General features: G+C 41.5%; 1 protein-coding gene across 5 annotated transcripts; it reads left to right on the top strand.

The window, feature by feature from the left end:
* The first annotated feature begins 1,503 nt into the window (after positions 1-1,503).
* Positions 1,504-19,234, top strand: glcci1a (glucocorticoid induced 1a). Of its 5 annotated transcripts, XM_086136622.1 has the most exons (8): positions 1,504-1,924; positions 8,074-8,137; positions 9,843-9,926; positions 14,563-15,247; positions 15,533-15,685; positions 17,401-17,608; positions 18,215-18,335; positions 18,417-19,234. In XM_086136622.1, exons 4-8 carry the CDS (start codon positions 15,122-15,124, stop codon positions 18,697-18,699), a joined length of 891 nt encoding a protein of 296 aa, XP_085992748.1. In that variant the 5' UTR covers positions 1,504-1,924; positions 8,074-8,137; positions 9,843-9,926; positions 14,563-15,121; the 3' UTR covers positions 18,700-19,234. The 5 variants fall into 5 exon arrangements, with proteins under 5 accessions (XP_085992748.1, XP_085992747.1, XP_085992750.1 ...); XM_086136621.1 differs by lacking the exon at positions 8,074-8,137; XM_086136624.1 differs by lacking the exon at positions 8,074-8,137 and having other exon boundaries at positions 1,505-1,924; positions 14,563-14,729.
* Positions 19,235-22,759: the final 3,525 nt, after the last annotated feature.

Below are 22,759 nucleotides of genomic sequence, written 5' to 3'. Positions count from 1 at the left end.
TTATTTATTTATTTACCCCCCCCCCCCCCCCAAAAAATTGCTTGTTTCTTATAAAAGGAAATATAAATAGAGGGAGCAAAAGTCAACCATTCTAGCGATCTTGATCGTTTGAGATCTTTGTGTCATGGATGCAACTGATGTGGGGGTGGGAACGTTGAGGTGGTGCTAAAGTTTTCAGGGTGATGGTGAGTGTATCGTCATTCGTTATACGAGTCCTGACAAGGCGTACTAAAACAGCGACAGCAGCAGCAGTATAAGGAGGAACGTGAACCAGAGAGAATTTATGACTACACTAACAGATTGGCCGGGTTCGATTTTGGCTCAGCCCTCCCTGTGTGGCGTTTCATGTTCTCCCCGGGCCTGTGTGGATTTTCTCCGGGTACTCCGGTTTCCTCCCACTTTCCAAAAACATGCATGGCAAGTGAATGGAACACTCTACATTGTCCAGGTATGGGTGTGAGCACGAATGGTTGTATGTGTGTATGTGTGCTCTGCGATTGGCTGGCAAGCGGTTCAGGGTGTCCTCCCGCCGACTGCCCGAAGACAGCTGGGATAGGCTCCAGCACGCCCTGCGACCCTTGTGTGCAAAAACGTATCAGAAAATGGATGGATGGATGGCATGAGTACGATATATGTTCATTTAAGAGGGTAAGTGTTTTGTGTGTGAGAAGTATTTATTTACCCCCATTGTGCCAGTTTGTGATGATGTCAACGGTGTTTGGATTGTCTGCTATATTCAAGGTTGGGACCAGAAGGATTTTCTATTCCAGTGAATCTCATAGTTTGGTACTAGAGCTCTTTCTGGTGCTACTTCAACGAATTACAACCCAAGTACAGTTCAGTCGTATTCTTTTCCCCGACATTTAGGCACAGTTTTAATGGCCAAACTGTGCATGTTACAGTGACTTGGAACGGTATAATTTTTCACGAACACTTAGACCTACTTCACTACCGTATTTTAATGTTAGTCATTATGGTGGTACTTTATGAGCTCAGTATTTTTCTTGGTGGTATAAAAGGTTTAGAGAACTAAATTCCTTGCAAATCTACGTTGAAGAAGATTGTTCTATAACCGTGCGACGATTTTCGCACGCAGTTGTTCATGCACTTGCTTGTGAATGACATGGCAATTCAGGGAAGCTCCTTTTAGGCCCAGTCAAGGCATGGATTTAAAAATCATTGTATTGTTTTATTTATGTTTAACACAATGAACATCGCAACTTCATTGGAATTGGCTTTGTAATACAGACTGATTTATTGCTCGAGTTTGTCTAAAAATACAGAGGAAAGCGGACCTGGGGAAAAATTGCATATTAAAATTGGAATCCAATATTGGGGGGAATCTCAATATCGTCCGGCCATAGTCTATAATTTACTGAAGAGGCGGATTATAATAAATTATTTTGCGCTTTTACCAGTGTTCTTTAATACAGTATCTGTACTTATACTGAAGTATACAGTATTGTTCTTTTCACGTAGGAGCTCTGTGCTGGAGTTAGATATGTTATGATCTGTTTGTGTTTTGTTTGCTGATAAAACATGTCAGATGATTGTTTTAAGATCTCAACATGGCGTTACAGGAGCTATTTAAATTGGTCTGAATGTGCAGCATCATTGGGTTCTCTCCCGGAGAGTGTCATTTTCATCATATCGCTTTTTCCTCCTCTTGCAGCACCGCGATCCAGTTGCAGGCTCATGCGCGCCATGGGGCCGTAGAAGCCTTTGCGTGGAAACCAGCACACCCCAACTGTCTTGTGTTCTTCCTCGTTAGCTGGAAACAAGGCTGGATTGACCTCGTCCCGTCGCTCAAGTCCCATCAGCCCGGGTGCAGGCAGGTCGGACATCTGGCTGGTCCTCACAGACGTTCACCCCTCGACTACCAGGAACTCACCAACACACACGTTCTCATATTCAGAATCCGAAGGTAATGTAAAGGCGTATTTTGCAAGGCACCTATCATCGTATCGATAGCATCGCGCTAAGCTAAGCACCGTTCTGTCGCAAATGGAGCGACGCTAGTACCAATACTCGATCGTAAAATATGGCAATTTAAGCAGAAAGCGGTAATAAACAACGTCTACGAGAGTTTAAAAACGCAACTCTACCACATAGGGTGCATGACAGCGTTGTATTGTATTCGGTTAATGTATTAGGTCACCATTAAACGATACATTGAAGATAGTCTCAAATGTGTTATTTGCTTCCCAGTGTTTGTCATCAGACGCCACGTCTTGTTTTGGTGTCACGTTTTATCATGATGGACTAAGTAGGTCAGCATTTATCATCAAAATGAGTACAGTTATGTAAATTATTCGTACGCCGAATTGCACCGTCAGGTTGAAGTTTGTAAATTTTGCTAGACGTCTTAGATTTAATAAACAAGACGGAGCAGCGACAATTGTACCTGATACTGGTCTAATATTTGAAATCGTTCTGTTTGCTCATGATTTGGCCATGTTATGTTATGCTAGGTGGTTAACTGTTTAATGGGGTCATTCTGAAATAGTGTGTGTGCGTGTGTGTGTATATACAGTATATATATATATATATATATATGTGTGTGTGTGTATATATGTATATATATATATGTGTGTGTGTGTATATGTATATATGTGTGTGTGTGTGTGTATATATATATATATATATATATATATATATGTGTGCGTTTGTGTGTGTGTGTGTATATATATATATATATATATATATTAGAGCTGTCAAACGATTAAAATATTTAATCTAATTAAAAATGAAACTGTCATAATTAACTCAAATTCGCTAAAAATTAATCGTGATTACTCACGTATTTTTTATCGTTTCTGAATTTCCTTTTATATTTTTTGTCCTATTTTTCCCGATTTTAATGCTCTCATCAACATGGAATCATGAATCAGTTTTCTATGTGCAAAATGCAAATATTTCCTGAAATAACAATTTCGACTTTCAATTTTACATTAACATTTTTCACTTGGAGCAGTTATTCACACATAATCTCTCACACAATATTACTGTCGATCAACAACAGTGAAAAAAATATTTTGTCACACAACAGCTGCTTTAACAGCTCTTTTTATGGAATCAAAACAGAGCAATATAACATTATAAAGTGCACCTCTAAGGTAAACTAGTACTCAGCCTATAGTGGATTTAAGCCATGGTTGCATACTTCGTTTTTCTCAAGTTTTCTTTGAACACAGCAGTCAGGCTATGTTGATTCTCTTGGTCCTTCTTGCGCGGAAGTCTCTCTACGGTTTTGTGTAGACATCATTTCGGATGACTACACTTGGTTCGATGACAACACTGGAGACGTTTTATTTTCGCTAGGTCGCTACCACTGCACCGCTGAACTTCACCGTCACTGTCAGACGAACACAGAGAAGCCCCACCCGCTCTATTTATATGGACACGGAACACTGTAACCTTCCACACAAAATAGTTCCAAACAAGTAACAATCGCGTCAGTGGCATACATCGTATACCTGCATGATACAGGTAACTTTGGTCTTGTCAGTGGAGCAATCTGGCAACTTTTTAAAAGGAAACTTTCCATTCATAAACTCTTTAAGAATCAGTTTTCGGTGTCTCGCGCTGCCGTGGCTGGCAAAACAGACATGGGCGTGGACCTCTGCAGCGTGCTTGTTATTTTGTTTCTGGTGTATTTATAGAGCAACGTAACATCCGCTTGTGACGTGTGCTGCGTTAATCTCGCGAGAAAATATTTAATCCCGTTAAAATTCATTTAAATTAATGCCAATAAAAATGCGCTAAACTGACAGCTCTAATATATATATATATATATATATATATATATATGTGTGTGTGTGTAAAACAAAATGGTAAGGTCAACTCTTGTTTTTGTTGTGTGGTTTCAGATCAAAAGATGAACATGAGACAAACGTTCACAATTCCAGCTTTCATTTTTTGGTGGAAACTTCTAGATGTGTTGAAAAGCTCAGGATAGAGTACCGTACCTTTATTTATTTATTGAACAACCCACTTTTCAAGTGAGCAAAAAGTATTGATTTCTGTGACTGATGGGTGTTTATAGTTGTTTGGTTGTTGTCTTTTAGTTTGATTGCTTCAACATTAGATAGTCTTTGTTTTGGAGTTTCACCTGTGAAAGTTGTATTTGCTGTATAGCAAACATGCAGATCAGAGAGCTGTCAGTGGGAGAAAAGCAAACCATTTTGAAGCTGAGATTAAATCGATCCGAGTTATTGCGCAGTCATTGGGCATAATTGCCCCTCTAATTGCCCCACGGGGATAAATAAAGTTTTCTGAATCTTAATAACCAATACAATAATCTGGCATGTCCTGAAAAAGAAACGACTGGTGGAGTCAGTAACAGACATCGGACAGGTTGGTCAAGGCTATCAATAGCATTTGCATCCAAAGACAACAGTCAGTGACGTCACTGCCAACCTCCATAGGACAGCAGTGAAGGTATCACAATCCACTGTTGGAAGAAGACTTCGAGAGTAGAAATATATAGACCATACCACAAGATGCAAACAACTCGGAAGCAAAAATAATTGGAAGGCCACATTAGATTTGGTAAAGTACAGAGATGAGCCACAGATGTTTTATGCATTTATGACACAGAGGGGCCACCCTTCTATCGATCGATCGATCTCTCTCTCTCTCTCTCTATCGATCGATCTCTCTCTCTCTCTCTCTCTCTCTCTCTCTCTCTCTCTCTCTCTCTCTCTCTCTCTCTCTCTCTATATATATATATATAGCGTGCGTTGACCTCACAGTGCAGAGGTCGTGGGTTCTTTCCCAGCTCCGGCCTCCCTGTGTGGAGTTTGCATGTTCTCCCCGGGCCTGCGTGGGTTTTCTCCGGGTACTCCAGTTTCCTCCCACATTCCAAAAACATGCATGGCAGGCTAATTGAACACTCTAAATTGTCCCTGAGTGTGAGCGCAGATGGTTGTTCTTCTCTATGTGCCCTGCAATTGGCTGGCGATCGGTTCTGCCCGGCGGGGGACTACTGCCCGAAGATAGCTGGGATCGGCTCCAGCATCCCCCACGACCCTTATGAGGATAAAGCGGATTGTGTGTGTGTGTGTGTGTGTGTGTGTGTGTGTGCGTGTGTGTGCGTGTGTGTGTGTGTGGATAGCATTAAAGTCCCTATTCACTAATCATGGCGATGTGAGCAGGGGAGTAGAAAAAACAGAAATCCTGGAAAACAAAATTTCCAGGATTGCCCGGAATAGTAAATGAACAATAATTATACCTTTTGTGTTACCCTTGGTTGCTCTGAGTCACGAACTGCCCTACTTCGTGTGGTGTTCCACAGGGCTCAATTCTGGGGCCTGTGCTGTTCTCACTGTATTTGCTCACATTGGGTTCCAGCTTAAGGAAACATGGTATTTCCTTCCACTGCTATGCGGATGACGATCAAGTCTATGTCCCACTGAGCAAAAACACATTTTCTCATTGAGGCCATTTTTATCCTGTCTGGTGGAAATCAAGACCTGGATGGCACTAAATTTCTTGAATTTCAATGACAAAAAGACAGAAGTGGTGGTGTTTAGTTCCAGTGGCCCTTGTGTATCTATCTTCCGGATTTGGGCCCCCTTGCTCCTTATCTTAAACAACAGTCTCCAACTTGGGTCTTAAACTGGACAGTGATTTAAATGGGACCGGCAAACTGGTGCTGTTGTTATATTGTTATATCTTTCATCTTCGGCAACTGGCTAAAGTCAAGCCTCTCCATTCGCAAGAGCGCTTTGAAACAGTAATTCAGGCCTTTGTCACATCTCAGCTGGATTGCTGTTCTGCAGTTCACTTTGGAGTCAGCCAATCCAACATTCAGTGTCTCCAGTTGGTGCAGAATGCTGCTGCTCGCCTTTTGACTGGTACTTGTAAGAGGGAGCAGATAACTTCTACTCTGGCATCCCTTCACTGGCTCTCTTTTTCAGATCCTATTACAGTAAATATTCTCTAGTACGGACTCGTGTTTGCGCTGTCCAATTTGTCCTGATAACAGAAATTCCTCATTTGGGAAATGAACATGGTACATGTCCTTTATGAACCTGCAAGTATGTTGACAAAATGCACGTGTAACAACACAATCAATAAAATACAAAAATATACTGTCCAAAAACTGTTTATATAACAAAAACTGCAATACAGGTGTATCCAAAAAAAAATCACAACAGTAAAATATATACAGTATTTTAATGTTTATTTTTTTTCTGTCTTGGGAAAAAAAATATGTATTTTGGATTGTTTTGTTGGATGCATTATTTGGTTTATGACAATGTTTGCCTGCGTGTCATACAGTTTTCTTGCTAGTTGCAAGTAACTGTCCCGTTGATCACAGATGTCTGGTAATTCTTGTGCATACTGAAGGATTTTTGTTGCCATTTGCATTGCTTCCTTGCTGGATGGTGGCTTGTCATCAGGAGTTGAATCGATGCCTTGTTGTTTAAAGTTTCGTAGATTTGCGTCTTTCCGACTCCAAGTGTCTGCTGGATCTTTTTAACTTTGTGTCCAGCCTCGCTCAAACGGATGCATTTCACTCGCTCCGCTCCAGTTGTTACAGTTCTTCTACGTTTCGATGTGATGATCTACACGACGTAAGTGAATAAAGTTAAAATCTTTCGCAATTACAGTAAAACGCACGCCAATAAAAAGTCGCTTACACGTCTTCGTTTCGAATCTGATGAATGAAAACGGCGAAGCGAACACGTTTCTTCGGTCGTGTCGAGTGGGTGCTGCTTTTAAGCTAGTGCCGCGTTCTACAGGACGTAAGTGAATAAAGTTAAAATCATTCACAATTACAGTAAAACGCATGGCAATAAAAACTCACTTACACGTCGTCGTTTAGAATCTGATGATTGAAAAACGCGAAGTGAAAACTTGTTTCAGCGTTGTCTTTTCCGTCGCATCGGGTGGGCGTTGCGTGTATTTAAGCTCCCGCGGCATTACACCTCCATCCGGGTTACGGGTAGTGGAATTTCCGCTTACGCAACTTCCGGTAACATGTAATATCGTAGTCAAAATGTTAATGCATAGGTTTTTATTCCGGGTGCAGGATATTCCTTTCCATAGAATTCCGGGGATGGGAATATTTACTGTATTTGTTTTCAAATCTTTAAATAGCCTCGCCACACCTTACCTCTCTGAGCTCCTCCACCCCTACGCACCTGCCCGTGCCTGAGGTCTGCGAACGAGACACTATTAGAGGTACAGAGAACTAAGCGGAGACTCCGAGGGGTTCAAGCCTTTTCCGTCGCTGTTCCTTCTCTTTGAAATGACCTCCCACTGAACAGATTTTTATTCTTTGGCTTTTGAATTGGCATGAGACTTGATTTTTAGTATTACAGTTTTTGTGCTTTCTACTGTCTTTATTAATTTATTGTTTTGTTGTTTGTTGTTGTATGAAATATTTCTGCTCCATGTACAGCACTTTGTATACAGTTGTGGTTGTTTTAAAGTGCTGTATAAATACAGTTGAGTTGAGAATCTCACATTGCATTGCGGCCAACAGTAAAATCTGGGTCAGTTATTGCATGCTTTTGTGCTGTAAAAGAGTAGTCATAAGTCCTCATGGCAAACATCCTGAATAAGATAAGATAAGATAAGAAAACTTTTATTCGTCTCGCAATGGAGAAATTCCCAATTCACAGCAGCAAAGTTATGAAAGGAAGAAGTAGAACAACAAAATATAGGAGCTGCTGGAAAGGCAGCCACTCACGCGGCGCCATTTTGAAGTCAAAATAACAAAAATAACACAACACAACACATAGGACACAGATAGTCGTGCAATCTTCACCACTTTTCTGCATACACTTTGTTGTCTGAAGCAGCTATAGATGAAAGAGGAGAGGATCAAAGTGTCCTTTCACCAGTGGATCAGAGACGTCATGCTGAAAATGTGCACACGTCTGCTACAAGCTAAGTTTTGAAAGCAAACACGAAGCTGTAGCGTCCATTGACGAAAAGAGATGAGTTCACTTCTCCTGCCCCACGTAATCCGCTTCAAACTCCAAGCTGCGACTCCCAGTTCCAAATCCGCATCGGCGCTCCGCGCTAACGCTCCTTTCTTCTCATCGTCGGCTCCTCAAGACTTAGATCCATCCAGCCGCAGACCGTTCAACAGCACCGAATGCTGGATGGGGTAGCCTGCAAGGTACGTAGTAGCTAGCTGCGGAGACCATAGATCGAGTAAGCCTTGGCTGGTTGATGACGCGCATATTGCCTCCATTTTGGGTGTGTTCTCTGCAAGTTCATAATAACTCATTGGGTTCATCTCATTTGTTAAATTGCAGCTTCCTAGGTCCTCGCTCCTCTCTTTAACTGCTCGCATCTCCCATTATAAATTACATCGAGGGGATTGACAAAGGAGGAGGTACAAATTATTGGAAAAAGGGGACGATCAGCCCTTGATGTCATTTCATGGAGACGTCTACTAAAGAAGATGACACATCATTTATTCATGCACCTTCTGCGTGTGAAAACGATTACTATCACCCCCAATTACCACTTGATGCTTTATGTCTGAAGTGGGACTTAATTAAAGTCAGATATCTATACTGTTATGCTTCACAACTTGGCAGATGCAAAGACGAGTGCATTTGGTCTGTCTCAAGTGCGTCTTCCCCGCCCCCTCCACTCCCAATGCATATTTGGAAAGCTCATAATCCATCAAAATGTTTTTAATTTTGGAACTTCATCATCTTTTGTTGACTTGAAAACGCTCTGTTGTAGAGTTAGCTGCCGGTATTCATCCATGTTCTCCCCACCACACTGCTTTCACACACCACCTCCCCACTAGGGTACACGCCCATTCACAGAATGTGTGTATCAAGATCTGATCCAAACTACTCATGCCATCTACTGGTAATTCATCATTCTGAAATCATTCCCACAGCCTTGATACTTAGAGCTGCGCATAGCCCTCAATAAAATCTGCATTTTTCTGTAGTCTGATTCCTTGGTCCAAGCAAAAATTGGACTTGGTCTAAACCTGACTGGCAGTTTAAACTCACAAAATACGTGTAGTGATCTGCCCCCGTTGATGCAGTAAATATTTAGAGTGACATCCTTTCATCCATCCATTTTCTGATCCGCTTTTTCCTCACAAGGATCGCGGGGCATGCTGGAGCCAATCCCAGCTGTCTTCGCGCAGTAGGCGGGGGACACCCTGAACTGGTTGCCAACCAATTGCGGGGCGGTGTAAGACATTTAATTAAAAAATTTTTTGGTCATATTATTAAACACACATTGATTCTGAATTACTTTATTTCAGTAAAATTCAGAACAGCTCACAGACGCAATCATGAATGGCAGAAAACATTTGAATTTACTTGTCAAATTGCAAACTTGATACCTGATTGGTGAAATGTTTTCTAATTTGTAATTTTATATGTGTTTATGTACTTGCAAAATCATAACATGCAGGATTCTTCCCGTGTTCTATTGGTTACATAAAGCAGCTGGTGATGGTGATCACTGATCGCTTTGCAGGAATTTAGAGTTTTATTACATACTGCAGATGAGCGGGAGTGAAAAGTTGAATCGATGGCAACTTCCTCCTGCAATCATAAAACATATCTGTGGTCAGATTCTAAATTCAGTTTGTGGATGTAAATGTGTGAATGTAAGGTTGTGTGCGCCCTGAGAGTGACTTGCAAACAGTCAGGCAACCGTCAGTTAAGTTCTGCTGGATATGTTTCCAAAGTAAAAAAAACAAAAACAAAAAAACCCCGTAATTTAAAAAGAAAAATATACAGAATAAAACTTGGTCTTAAGGGACAAAAAGAAAATGCCATGTGCCAATGGACCTCAGTTAAATTTATAGTGAGTAATGTGTTGTTGCTTCTTTTTTTTTCCAGACACTCGGATGTGGGCTTGACAAAACAGCCAAGTAGGGACCGCTGGCAGCTTTCTGTATCTTGGCGCAGTATCGAGCTTCAGCGGTAAGGCAAAGCAAATCGAATGTCACGAATGATACAAACAGATTCACAACTGTAAAAGTCAGACAAGATGTGCCAGATTCGAGTGCAGAATTTTGATTCTTGCAGCTGCTCTGCTTTTTCCTCCAGACACCCCTGACATCTGTTTTGACATACAGGGCTACCTCTACTTACGAACGTCTCGTACGAAGTTTTCAAATTACAAAACGCCTCAATGGGAAAATATTGCCTCTAGTTATGAAAGAAATTTCAAGATACGAAAAGTAAAGATGGGTTGCTACTCGCAGTTCCGAGTTTCCTGAACGCAACATACTTATAGCTGGTCTGCCATTGGCTACTCCGGAGCATCATCCTGGCGTCCCATTGGCTAAGTGGGACTTCGACCGAACGTGTCACTCTGTGTAGATGGATAGATAGATCTGTGTCTATGCAGCATTCTCGTCATTCACCCATGAGGCTTTCTGATCGTTTTATGTAAATGTGAATCACCCAGAAAAAGTGTTCACCAGTCAGGCGATCGCTCACTATGTCGATGTTTGCCTTTTCAAACATTTTCCAAGGATTGTTCAAACCCGACAAAAGCAAATGTCCCTGGATATCAGTTCTTTACAAAACGCCGGGCAAAAACCACTTCTGAGAGAGAACTAAAAATGGCAAAAAATGATGAGGATGCAGTTAAAGGTTCAATGACCATTGTTTTTATTCTTTATTCTTTGTTTTTTTACACTATCCACAACTTTGTGCAATAATCTAATTGTAACATGTATTTTTTACGTATTTTGATGCATTTTTATGCTTTAGGAAACTTGGGCGGGGGCTCGGAACGAATTAGGACATTAATATGGAAAACGCGTCTCTACTTACATTTTTTAGTTAAGAAATTTATTCCAGAACCAATTAGTTTTCTAAGTTGAGGTACCAATGTATATTAAATTTTAGAATTGATTCTATTGATTCTAGGACTGTGGAAGCCCTTGAATCAAATGCCGTGCAATTTGTACAAAGTCGCAATAACCCAAATCTTGCAAAACATGTCTGAAGTCACACAAAGCTTGCATGATGTTACGCGTGACCTTAGCATATCTTGCGAGACTTACAACTTACAAGACTTCAGTTTGGTGAAAACCGTTGTTCGGGGGGAAAAAAAAGATCGGCAAGTGAATTGCACAGCTGCAACCCAGGTTGACATAACAACATGCTGTATTTGAACCCTTTCATGCAACCTGTAACCTGACACCTGATAACATGGTAAGCTGACCACTGTAGTAACCGCTCTCCCTGAAAGGGTTAACCGATTATTTCCAACATTTACTTGCCACCTCAGAAAAAAAAAAACTGCTTATCTGCTAACAATACAGGTAATTCTCCACTTATGTTTGATTTGCGAACATTCGACGATATTAACAAATGCTGACAGATGCCCATAAATGTCATAAAATGCCATATGGCTTTTCACAAGTTCATATTTTCAAGTGTAATTTTCCGTTGACAGCAAGTAGGATAGAAACGGGTGGATTTAGCTGATTCATTAACCCTTTCATGCACCCTGTAACCTGATAACCTGAAAATCTGTCCACTGTAGTCACCACTCATACAGCCTGAAAGAGTTAATACTACACACACGCAATATTAACCAGTGAGTGGTAGAAGCTTTCAGAAATGTACCACATATCCTGTTTTAAGCCATGTACTTAGCTTGCCCTGTTATGTGAGATCATACTCCATGTAACTTTGTCTGTAAACCATAATCAACAATGAAAATCTAAAATTCAATATCACCTAATATACCGTGGCGGTGGTCGAGTCGTCAGCGCATCGACCTCACAGTGCAGAGGTGCAGAGTTCGATTCTGGATGCGGCCTTCCCATGTGGAGTTTGCATGCTCACCCTGTGCCTGCGTGGGTTTTCTCCGGGTACTCCGGTTTCCTCCCACGTTCCAAAAACATGCATGGGGGGCTGATTGGACACTCAAAATTGTCCCTTGGTGTGAGTGTGAGTACAGATGGTTGTTCGTCTCTGTGTGCCCTGCGATTGGCTGACAACCGGTTCAGGGTGTCCCCGCCTACTGCCCGAAGTCAGCTGGGATAGGCTGTAGTACTGAAAAAGTGGCAGAGAAGTGTGTTGGAATCGTACACGACATGACTGAGGGTGGCAAAACAGTGGTGAGGTGTGCTGTAGGTGTGTGAGAGGTGTTTAAGGTGGAGGTCGGATCGGCTCTCAGCCCTTCCCTCTGTGCAATAGTAAGGAATAAGCTGACAGATAAGGTTTGACATGAATCCTCTTGGACCATGATTCTCGCAATAGCAGGTGACACGGTAGTGAGCTTTCACTCTCGTTCCAATCCACTCTTGCAAAACAACCCCCCCCCCCCACCAAAAAAAAAAAAACGTCTTGTCATAGTCCAGGACCACATCAAAATAAAATATTAAAATCCTGTCCCATCCCTCTCTAGGTAACCCTTGATTACCATATTTTCCGGACTATAAATCGCAGTTCTTTTTCGTAGTTTGGCCAGTGGTGCGATTTATACTTTGGAGCGATTTATGCGTGTAATGATTAACACATGATATCATTTCACATGTTAGTTTCACATTAAACCACAAGAGGGCGCTCTAGACCTGTGTGGATACTTTCCACATTGGCGGAAACTGATCAAAACAACCGATGATGACTCTGATGTAAGCAACGTAGAAGAGGAAGCGCCGCATCTTCTACCTTTTTGGAGTTCTTTAAAAGTGATACAGAGTCTGAAAATTTCATTGGATTTAGTGATTTGGAGTGACACTGATGGTTTGGTCAACTTGCTAGCATAATCTTTATGCTATAGTTATCTGAATAACTCTTCATGTTACGTGAACATACCAGGCATGTCCTCAGTTTGTTGTTCATCTGTCATGCGACGTTAGCATATCGTACACTTATTCAGCCTGCTGTTCCCTATTTTTATTTTTATTTGCCTTTCAAGATGACATGTTATCAAATAAATGTCCCCCCAAAATTGCGACTTATACTCTTATACAGTGCTTAGACTTATACAGTGCGACTTATATATGGGTTTTTTTTTTTGTCTTTATTATGCATATTATGGTTTGTGCGGGTGGCCCGGTAGTCCAGTGGTTAGCACGTCGACTTCACAGTGCAGAGGGTTCAATTCCAGCTCCGGCCTCCCTGTGTGGAGTTTGCATGTTCTCCCCGGGCCTGTGTGGGTTTTCTCCGGGTACTCCGGTTTCCTCCCACGTTCCAAAAACATGCATAGCAGGCTGATTGAACACGCTAAATTGTCCCTAGGTGTAAGTGTGAGTGCGCATGGTTGTTCGTCTCTGTGTGCCCTGCGATTGGCTGGCAACCGGTTCAGGGTGTCCCCCGCCTACTGCCCGAAGACGGCTGGGATAGGCTCCAGCACCCCCCGCGACCCTAGTGAGGATTAAGCGGTTCGGAAAATGAATGAATGATTGAATGGTTTGTGCGATTTATAGTCCGGAAAATACACTAGTTGAATTATTTAATCCAACAAACACGTTGTCATGCTCATAAAATAACCGCCTCACAATTTTTACGGTACGCCTGTTTTTACATGAGGTAAGCATCAACGCGCCATGACATGGGAGCCGGTTGCACTGCCTTTGGCACTATGTCGGTGGGATGGAAGGCTTGGTTGCTCTTGACTATATTGGAACAATCGTGCCAATATTTTGGGGTTTTATGGACATTGTTTTCCTGACCACAGAAAAGGCTTAATCTCACGTGAGTTCTGAAACATTTGACTTTTTCTGTGTTGAATAGTGGCGGATGCCAGTCTGTCAAGGAGGGAAAGCTCAATTTCGGCCTACATCATAAAATGTGTCCGTTTATTTATATGTGAATTCTACTCTCCGTTCCTTTTCAAGAAAATGATCTGTGACCTTGTCATACCAACAAGGCGTCTTTTCCAGGGTCTTAACTGTGGTGATATAAGTCAGTCTGCGACCACAACCAACTACAATAAAACCCACTAGAAATAAAAGATTAATTTGTCGCTCGTCGTTTTCAACAAAGAGAGTGTCGCTAAGATGATTAGAAGAAGTCTCCAGTTCAACTCAGAACAGAATGAGAATTGAAAGATGCTCCCACGGATGCCTACACCAAAATATCGGTGATTGGCTCATTTCTCTGTCAATCAAAAAGAGATTCAGCCTCAGCCAGATCATCCAATCATCATGCAGAAAAGTTCAGCGTCCGGGATCAGACCATTAACGCCCACTGTCCATAGACTCCCAGAGACGCTGAGTGTCCAATGGGTGGGACAAAACCACATTCATCCAATGACTCGTCTCGTTTCAATGCACTGGGACAACGGGCTCTGAACTCTCTTGACGCCCAGAGTCCACACAGTTTAAAGAATGAATGAGAAGAGAGTCACGTCGTAACCAGTCATAAGAAGCTGATTCGGAGCAAAGGTTGAGCGCGTTGTAGAACATATTTAGTCAATGACATGTACACACAATTGTATGTACACACATATATTTGATCACTTATTTTTGGACATATTAGGGGATGCTGAGCTTCCCTTGCAGTCTTAGAGCAATCGCCTCTGGTGTTGAAGGTTGGTATTTTCTTAGCATACTAACTGTCAGGTGGTGTTGTTCTTCATTCTGATTAGGGGCTGAGCACTCCCGGAGTCCGTTTTCCTAGATTCTCCCCTGATGAATGTGATTCCAGCAGACTGCAAAGCTCTGGACACAGCTCCAGTGTAAGCAAAGCTGTGACCCCATCGTTGAACTTAAACGACACCGAAAAACACTCTGCACCAGATCCGGCTACACCCAGGTAATTCACTCTGTGTTTTCATGTTTTGAGTAAAATGTCACTGTGACATGTTTTTGACTCCATCCCATGGCAATGTGGAGGCTTTTGGCGAGATTTCATATCTCGCCTCCCTCCATCGACGATTTACATACGCTGATCACCAAAATAGAATTTTTAATGTTGGCCTTAATTTTTTAAAATTGCGATAACTTTCATTCATTCATTTTCCGATCCGCTTTATCCTCACAAGAGTCGCGGGGGTGCTGGAGCCTATTCCAGCTGTTTTCGGGCAGTAGGCAAAGGACACCCTGAACCGGTTGCCAGCCAATCGCAGGGCACACAGAGACGAGCAACCATCCGCGCTCACACTCACACATAAGGACAATTTTGAGTCTTCCATTAACCTTTCATATATGTTTTTGGAATGTGGGAGGAAACCAGAGTACCCGGAGAAAACCCACGCAGGCCCGGGGAGAACACGCAAACTCCACACAGGAAGGCCGGAGTCGGGATTGAACCCACGACCTCTGCACTGTGAGGTCGACGCTCTAACCACCGGATCACCTGGCCGCCCATGCGCTAACTTATTTTTGTAAAATGCGAAACATTTTATTATGTGAAACGTATCACATCATCATGAAATATTGAACACGACTTTTTTTTTTCAGAACAAAAACTTTGAAATAAAATACTGGCATTTCACCCTCAATTTTTAAAATTCAGAACTTCGCATACACAAAATGACTAGTCGATGCAAACTATTCAGTCGGTGCAAATGTCGGCTTATTGTGGTGTTTGGCTGAGACTGTCTCTGTGCGCTTCAGCGCCTTTCCATGTCGAAGTCAGCCCAGATGCCGCTGTCCAACATCACGGTGTCAAAGCCCTCAATCTCCCGGGTACCCAGCAGCATGGAGGGCATCAACCATGAGCTGGAGAAGGTCTTTATCAAAGACACCGGAGAGAAGGAGGAGTTAAAGGTAGGACTCGTTTTTTTTTTTTTAATTAAGTTTCAGTCTGTCATATTTCTGGAGGGGGGGGGGGTTGTCTGTTCTCTGCCAAGTCTAGTCGTAAAAGTTGGCCTGATTTTTGTTTTTCAGTTGTTGAGATTCATTTAGACCACTGAACGGTTGACGCTTTTAATCTTTTTCAAAAATGAGGTCATTTTGCAGTGCAGAAATTGAAAATTTCAATTCAATTCAAGCAGCCTTATCAGTAAGACTTAAACAGATGAATAATGAAAGGTAACCTGACAGTTTTACCGTTTTACTATTTATAAGCATAGTAATTCTAAATAAAGATGACGGTGAGCACCGATGCAGTCGTTTTTCGGGTCGTACTCAGAAACTTTGTACTAAAAATAGCTCAGTCCAACTTGTCATAAGAACAGCAGTACATAGACAAAGAAAAATACAAAGGACCAGAAAAAACACCTGCTCAGAGATTTGATGATGCTAATACCGGCAGAAGAGCTAGCGAAGAGACTTGCTACCCCAGAATATAAAAAAAATCAAGAAATCAGAATATTGATCCATATGTTGCTCACTAAGGATGTAGCACGAAGCACGACACAAAGTCCATAAAAATACATGCTTTATTCCTTGGCAATCCGTGAGAACTGGTCACAAACACGGATCTGAAACATGTGGGGGGTATGGTACAATGGTACCTCTACTTACGAATGTTTCTTCAAAAGAAATTTTCAAGGTACGAAACGCCTCAACAGGAAAATATTGCCTCTTGTTACGAAAAAAATTTCACGATACGAAAGGTAAAAATACAGTATGGGCTGCTACTCGCAGCTCTGAGTTTCCTGAACGCAACATACTTATGACTGCTCTGCCATTGGCTATTACCGGCTATTACTTCCTGGCATCCCATTGGCTAAGAGGGACCGCTACCGTACGTGTCTGCGTGTGTCGATAAATAGATATGTGTCTTTGCAGCGTCCTCGTCATTCGCCCCTTGGGCCATGAGCCGTTCCGATAACTTTACGTAAATGTTAATTACCCAGAAAAAGTGTTTGATCGCTCACTATGCTGATGTTCGCCTTGGACATTTTCGAAGGGTTGTTAAAAGATGACAAAAGCAAACGTCCTTGGATCAGTTCTTATCAAAACGCCAGGCAAAAAACACTCCTAAGAGAGAACTAAAGAGGCCAAAAAAAAAAAAAACGGTGAGGATGCAGTTCACAGTTAAATGACCATCATTTTTATTCTTTATTCTTTGTTTTTTACATTATGCACAACTCTCATTTATAGTGCAATAATCTAATTGTAACATGTATTTGTCATAATTTTGATGCATTTTTCATGCTTTAGAAAACATTTATGTCTGAATTTTGGGGGGACTTGGAACGGATTAGGGCATGTACATGGAAATCGCGTCTTGACTTACAAATTTTCTAGTTCAGAAATTACTTCCAGAACATATTAATTTCATAAGTTGAGGTACCACTCTATTTAAATTCTGACATTGTGAGGCCAAGTCAACAATGAAATATTACGCGACACATTCATTGACGTTGAATTGACCACAGAGTGTCATTAACTTTCATCAGCAACAAAGGTGCAGAGAGACTGAAAGAGTCACTGAAAGGAACAGTAAAGAAAATGTTTTGGTGAATTCCTGATTGAAGCGTCTGTTGTGATTTATTTATTTATTGTCTTTTTGCTGTCTTTCACATTTAATGCAGTCTCTCGAGGTTCCCGATGGCCGCCGGGCACCCTTCCCTCCCCAGCAGCGCAGCAGCTCCAGAGGCACTGACACCCAAATCCCTTTGGCCCCCGGGCGGTCCAGCAGTTGCTCCAGCCTGTCACCCTGCCCCTCACCTGCCTGTCCATCAGAATCGCATGACAGCAGTCCTTACTCCACAGAGGATTTACTCGATGATCCCGATAAAGGTTGAAAACTTTTTTTTTTTTTTTTTAAATCACTCTGATAGAAATGAGTAAGAGTGTTGTGTGTGGGAATTTTTCGGTTACGTGTTGGGCCCTTCAGATGAGTTCCGTCTGGTCTGCCGCGGTATAGCCTGCCAAGTTTCTTAATAACTGTTTAAAAATATTTGGTTGTAAATTCTAATTTGACTTGAAACATTGAAACATTGAAAAGTTGAAACATTTTATTTGTGTGTAATCAGTGAAAAAATTAAAAATCCTGACGAATTAACACTCAACACCAAAAAATGTTGATATATATACTGTATATATATATATATATATATATATATATATATATTTATAGGCCCTGTAATGTGAATTCAGAGAATTTTTTTAATGTTTGAAGCTAATTGCTGAAAATGTGCAAAGACAAAAATGATGTAGTACGGTACTGACTTGTTGAGATGTAGCGTTAAGGTCTTTTTTTTCATCATTGCAGTTGTCAGGGGAATTTTCTTTTTCGTGTAATTACGAGTTACTTTACCCATTGCCCATCTTGCTATTTTAATGGGGATTTAATTCACTTTAATAGTCCATATAGTTGTTATAAATTTGTCTTTATATGTCCAGACAGTGAAAGCAGCTCGCCACTCCCCAAATTCGCCTCCTCACCCAAACCCAACAACAGCTACATGTTCAAGCGAGAGCCGCCTGAAGGTTGTGAGAAGATTAAAGCCTTTGAGGAGATGAGGTCTGCTACTTGCACTCTGAATCTTAAACCCCGCATACAGTTCTACATTTCCCAGTGATATTGCACTCACTTGTATTTCAGCTCCCGGCAGTCCACATCAGCATCGGTTCCCCTCTTTTCCTGTCCCGACAAAAACAAGGTCAACTTCATTCCAACCGGCTCCGCATTCTGCCCCGTTAAACTCCCGGGCTCCCTCCACCTCATGTCAGCCGTCCAGTCTGAAGAGCACGAGGACGGGACAGAGTCAACGCTGCACGGGGCCGCTAAAGCCTCGACAAGCGACGCCACGGATGATCCTCCAGAGTTGCCCGGCTTACCCACACAGACTGCAGATCTGCAGATAGACAGTCCGGCCATCAGCTAGAACTGAGCAGAGCTGGTCTCTAGCTCTGGGTTTTACCTTTCTCATGTATGACCAGTGACTCTCCCAAAACACCCTCTTCTGCTCTGCCAGAGGGGAGCCTTGCTAATCTCTGCGCTGACCCCTCTGACCCCTCTACTATCTCTGCATGATGTACAATCCGTCTCCGGACACCAATAACCACTTTGACCACCAAGACTGACACCTCAATGTTCTGCCCTGTATTACTACCCCCCGCTTCTGGCAAGGAAAATCGTAATTTGTAATGTGCAGGAAACATAGGGAAGAATGGAGCACTAATGGAAGGGACACGCATTTTAAACAGATAGTATATTTCTTATTAAATTATGTATTGTGTTCTGTTTCAAACATTTGCAGATTGAATAAGCTCTTTATGTATGTGAGTGTGTGAGACCCTCAGGCACAAAACTGTGTTTTGAGCAGGAGCCCAATAAGTGTTGACTGAAAATCTTCTCTCATTTTCAGATTTGTGATTTAAACACGAGAAAAAGAAGTAAAGGTCACTTGGCAATTGGAATCGATGTGAATTTCTTCCCTTAAAAAAATAAAAAGTAAAATTAAAATTAAAAGTGCTTTATTGAGAGGGGACAGCGACATCTCCATCACAAAAGTCTGAAAATCAATTTAACTAATCAGATGCTGCTGCACACAAAACTAGGGAAGCCAACTCTGCAGCCCCGGCTTTCGTTGAATTCGACATCATTACACATCTGAACCAATACGAGGCCGGAATGTAATCCATCATGATGTCAACAAAGCATCTTTGTTGCTCGGCTCATGCGCTGAAAGTCTGCTTCTGATTGGTCAGACTTTATTTGCGCATACTCAAGTTTGCAATTCATTCAACTTGGATCATGATTTTTCCAAAAAAAAAAGTTTTTTAATTAAGCATTAATTCCTGACCTTCAAACTGACACACCTTATCTTCACCAAATATAACCCGATTTCCTTAACCTGTACATTATTTATATACTGTATATATATATATATATGCAGTCATACCTCGGTTTTCGACCATAATCCGTTCCAGAAGGCTGTTCGAAAACCGATTTGTTTGAAAACTGAAACCACGCTCTTAAAAAAAAGTAAAAAAATCTTTATTGAACACGTCTGTTCACAATGGAACGTTACAACGAGGAAGCGTCACTTCCTCATCTACCCGAGCAAGCGTCACTTCCTCGTGTAAGGAAGGCGAGAGGAGTCAAGTGACACATTCAAGTGCGCTCAGTTTGTTCGAGAACCGAAATTCGGTCGTCATCCGAGGCATAAAAGAATCGAAATTTTTGGTCAAAAACCGATTTGGTCGAGAACAGAGACGTTCGAAAACCGAGTTTTGACTGTATACCGTATTGGCCCGAATATAAGACGGCCCTGATTATAAGACGACCCCCTCTTTTTCAAGACTCAAGTTTGAAAAAAGACTTTTCGAACACCAAATTAATTTTTATACAGGAAATAATTACAGTACATCTGAAACAAATGATTATAACAATATATTTGAGAGAAAAAGCATGTTATTTTGCCTCATTCAAATCTTAATATCTGAACATTTAAATATGTAAACTATTATTTTCTTCTCTTTTCTTTCTTACTGCTATTTTTTATTTTTCTTCTTCGTGCTACCGTTATTTTCATTTTTATTCTTCGTGACGGGGTTCGCTTTGGCCTGGGGAGTCAAGTTCAGCATTCGCTTCAATGATATCTGGCGCCATCCAGCGTCGTGAATGGGTATAATGTCTAGACCCCGAATATAAGACGACCCCCCACTTTTTCAGTCTTATTTCAATGCAAAAAACACAGTCTTATATTCGGGCCAATACGGTATATATATATATATATATATATAAAATTTACCATTATTAATAATTTTCCAAAATAGTAATATTTTTTAAAAATCATTGTATTCGATAATAATAGGGATTTTACTGAACAAAACGACCATAACCACTGCAGTATTTTTGCTCAATTATTTGGAACAACAAAAAGAAAACTTTAAAATGATCATTAAATCGAGGTCACGTTTTTCCCAGGAACAAACAAATGCTGGTCCAACCTAAAAATATAGTTGCCCATGAAGTTATTCCGTTTCGTGCTTGGTTCCTGGCTCTCATATGAAAAGAATTGCGAGTGATCTTCCTTTTAAGGATGTTTCAAGGGTTTCCATAACGCTTGAGGTCAACAGATGAAGGAAGCCACACCAAAAATGTGTTTTCCTTTAACCCTTTCATGCACCAATAATGATAACCTGTAACCTGATAACATGAGAAGCTGTCCACTGTAGTGACCGCTGTACCTGAAAGGGTTCAAATCAAAGTATCGAACGTTTCAATGGGGAGCTTGATCTGTGGAGGGATGGTGCATCGTTCTGCATGGCAATTATTTTACTGTGAAAGGCCCGATTCTTTTCTTTTCTCTTTTAATGATTCCATTTGGAATACTGAAGAGATTTTTAGCAGGATTTACATTCTTGGCCATCCACCAGCAATCCAGAACCTGTTCAATATGGACCATCCAACATACCATGGCATTCATCAGTAAAAAAAAAATAGACTTCATAATTCGTCTTTATGTATTTCTGAAGCCATTGCAAAATTTTTTTTTTACCTTATCTCAGGGTGGCCAGGGGTGGACTTGCCCTTAGTCAAACAAAGGAAATTGCCTGGGGCCCAGTAAAGTCTCTAAAACTGATTAATAAAGTATTTTATTTAAAGAAGTTAGAGTTACAGTCCAATATGCGTGCTTACATCAATCATCACAATGCTCAACTCTTATGAGCGTTTGGAATGCTACGCAAATTAAAACGATAACTTCAATGACTCGAAGAAAATCGAAAATAATCCACCAGAACAGAAAATAAAGCCTAAGTCTATGGTGGGGAGGGGGGTGGGGGTTGTGAACACACAACAAAGGAATAAATAACAAACAATTCTGAGACAGTCCAGTCTCCAACAGACTATTCCACCTTCTTGGCGGCTGTGGTTCAATTAGAGCAGGTCGTCCAGTGACTGAAGGATCTCCGGTTTGAATCCATGCTACGGCTGTCTGTTGTTGAAGTGTCCCTGGACCAGATGCTGAACCCTGATTTTCTCCCAGTGGGCCCGTCAGCACTTTGCGTGGCAGCAGCCACCTATTGGTGCATGAGTGTGTGCGGCAACTTGAGGCTTTGCAATGCGCTTTGGGCACTGTATGGAGTAGATCAGGGGTCCACAATCTTTTTGAAGCTGAGAGTTACTGTTTAGATTGGGATTCATGCGAAGGGCTACCAGTTCATGACACACTTCTGAAAAAAAGACGTGCTCAAATTATCTTGAATTTGAACACTATCTCTGTACCGTATTTTCCGCACGATAGGGTTACCTAAAAGCATTCCATTTTCTCAAAAGCCGACAGTGCACCTTATGATCCGATGCATCTTATAAATAGGTCAATAGTCTGATTGAGTGGACGCAGTACTGTATTATAAATGTTGTGGAAAGCGCTTTGTTACAGCTGCAGCGGTTGTGAAGGGTCTATCGAAAGCTGTATTCTATTGGATTCCTTTTAGTGTAGCGTCATCTAGTGGATGCATAATGCAACCGCAGTCAGGGCTCTACATAAATAAAGCTGTATTGTATTGTATTGTATTCTCTTTAGCGTAGCTCCTTCTAGTGGATGCAATACCGCAACCAAAGCGGTGTGCCCGAAATATGAAAACCGTTTTAAAATAAGCCGTTTATTGAAGTTGCACCTTATACTCCGAAATGCCTTATAGTGTGGAAAATATGGTAAATCTCTGCTCGGTTTTACATTTTCATGTGATCAACAACATTCCTAGTGAATCACAATGTCCCACCACTGGTAAGCGTATTTTTAGAACAGGCCCTCGGGCCACTCTTGTGGTACTTGGGGGCTCCCTGGTGCTGACGAGCACCACGTTGGTGATCCCAAGTGTCGATAAAAGCTCTGTGGAAATGTGCTTGGGTTCCCATTTCTTACTGCACATGTGCAAACGTGCTTCACAGTGAGGAAAAAAAAACATCATCACAAACTTGTTGCCGCATTG

The sequence above is a fragment of the Hippocampus guttulatus genome, chromosome 18 (assembly GCF_054856545.1).
Source record: "Hippocampus guttulatus isolate MCC_2025c chromosome 18, RoL_Hgut_1.0, whole genome shotgun sequence".
In the NCBI taxonomy this organism is placed as follows: Eukaryota; Metazoa; Chordata; class Actinopteri; order Syngnathiformes; family Syngnathidae; genus Hippocampus; species Hippocampus guttulatus.
The sequence above is the reverse complement of the archived record's forward strand: the minus strand, read 5'-3'. Positions and strand labels throughout refer to the sequence as shown.

What these genes read in the sequence shown, in the direction of transcription:
- glcci1a (XM_086136621.1), top strand. Translation starts at nt 15,122, where the DNA reads ATGTTTTTGGAATGTGGGAGGAAACCAGAGTACCCGGAGAAAACCCAC. An exon ending in ACTCGATGATCCCGATAAAG is followed by an intron (nt 17,609 to 18,214) that starts GTTGAAAACTTT and finishes TTATATGTCCAG; the next exon opens with ACAGTGAAAGCAGCTCGCCA. An exon ending in AAAGCCTTTGAGGAGATGAG is followed by an intron (nt 18,336 to 18,416) that starts GTCTGCTACTTG and finishes CTTGTATTTCAG; the next exon opens with CTCCCGGCAGTCCACATCAG.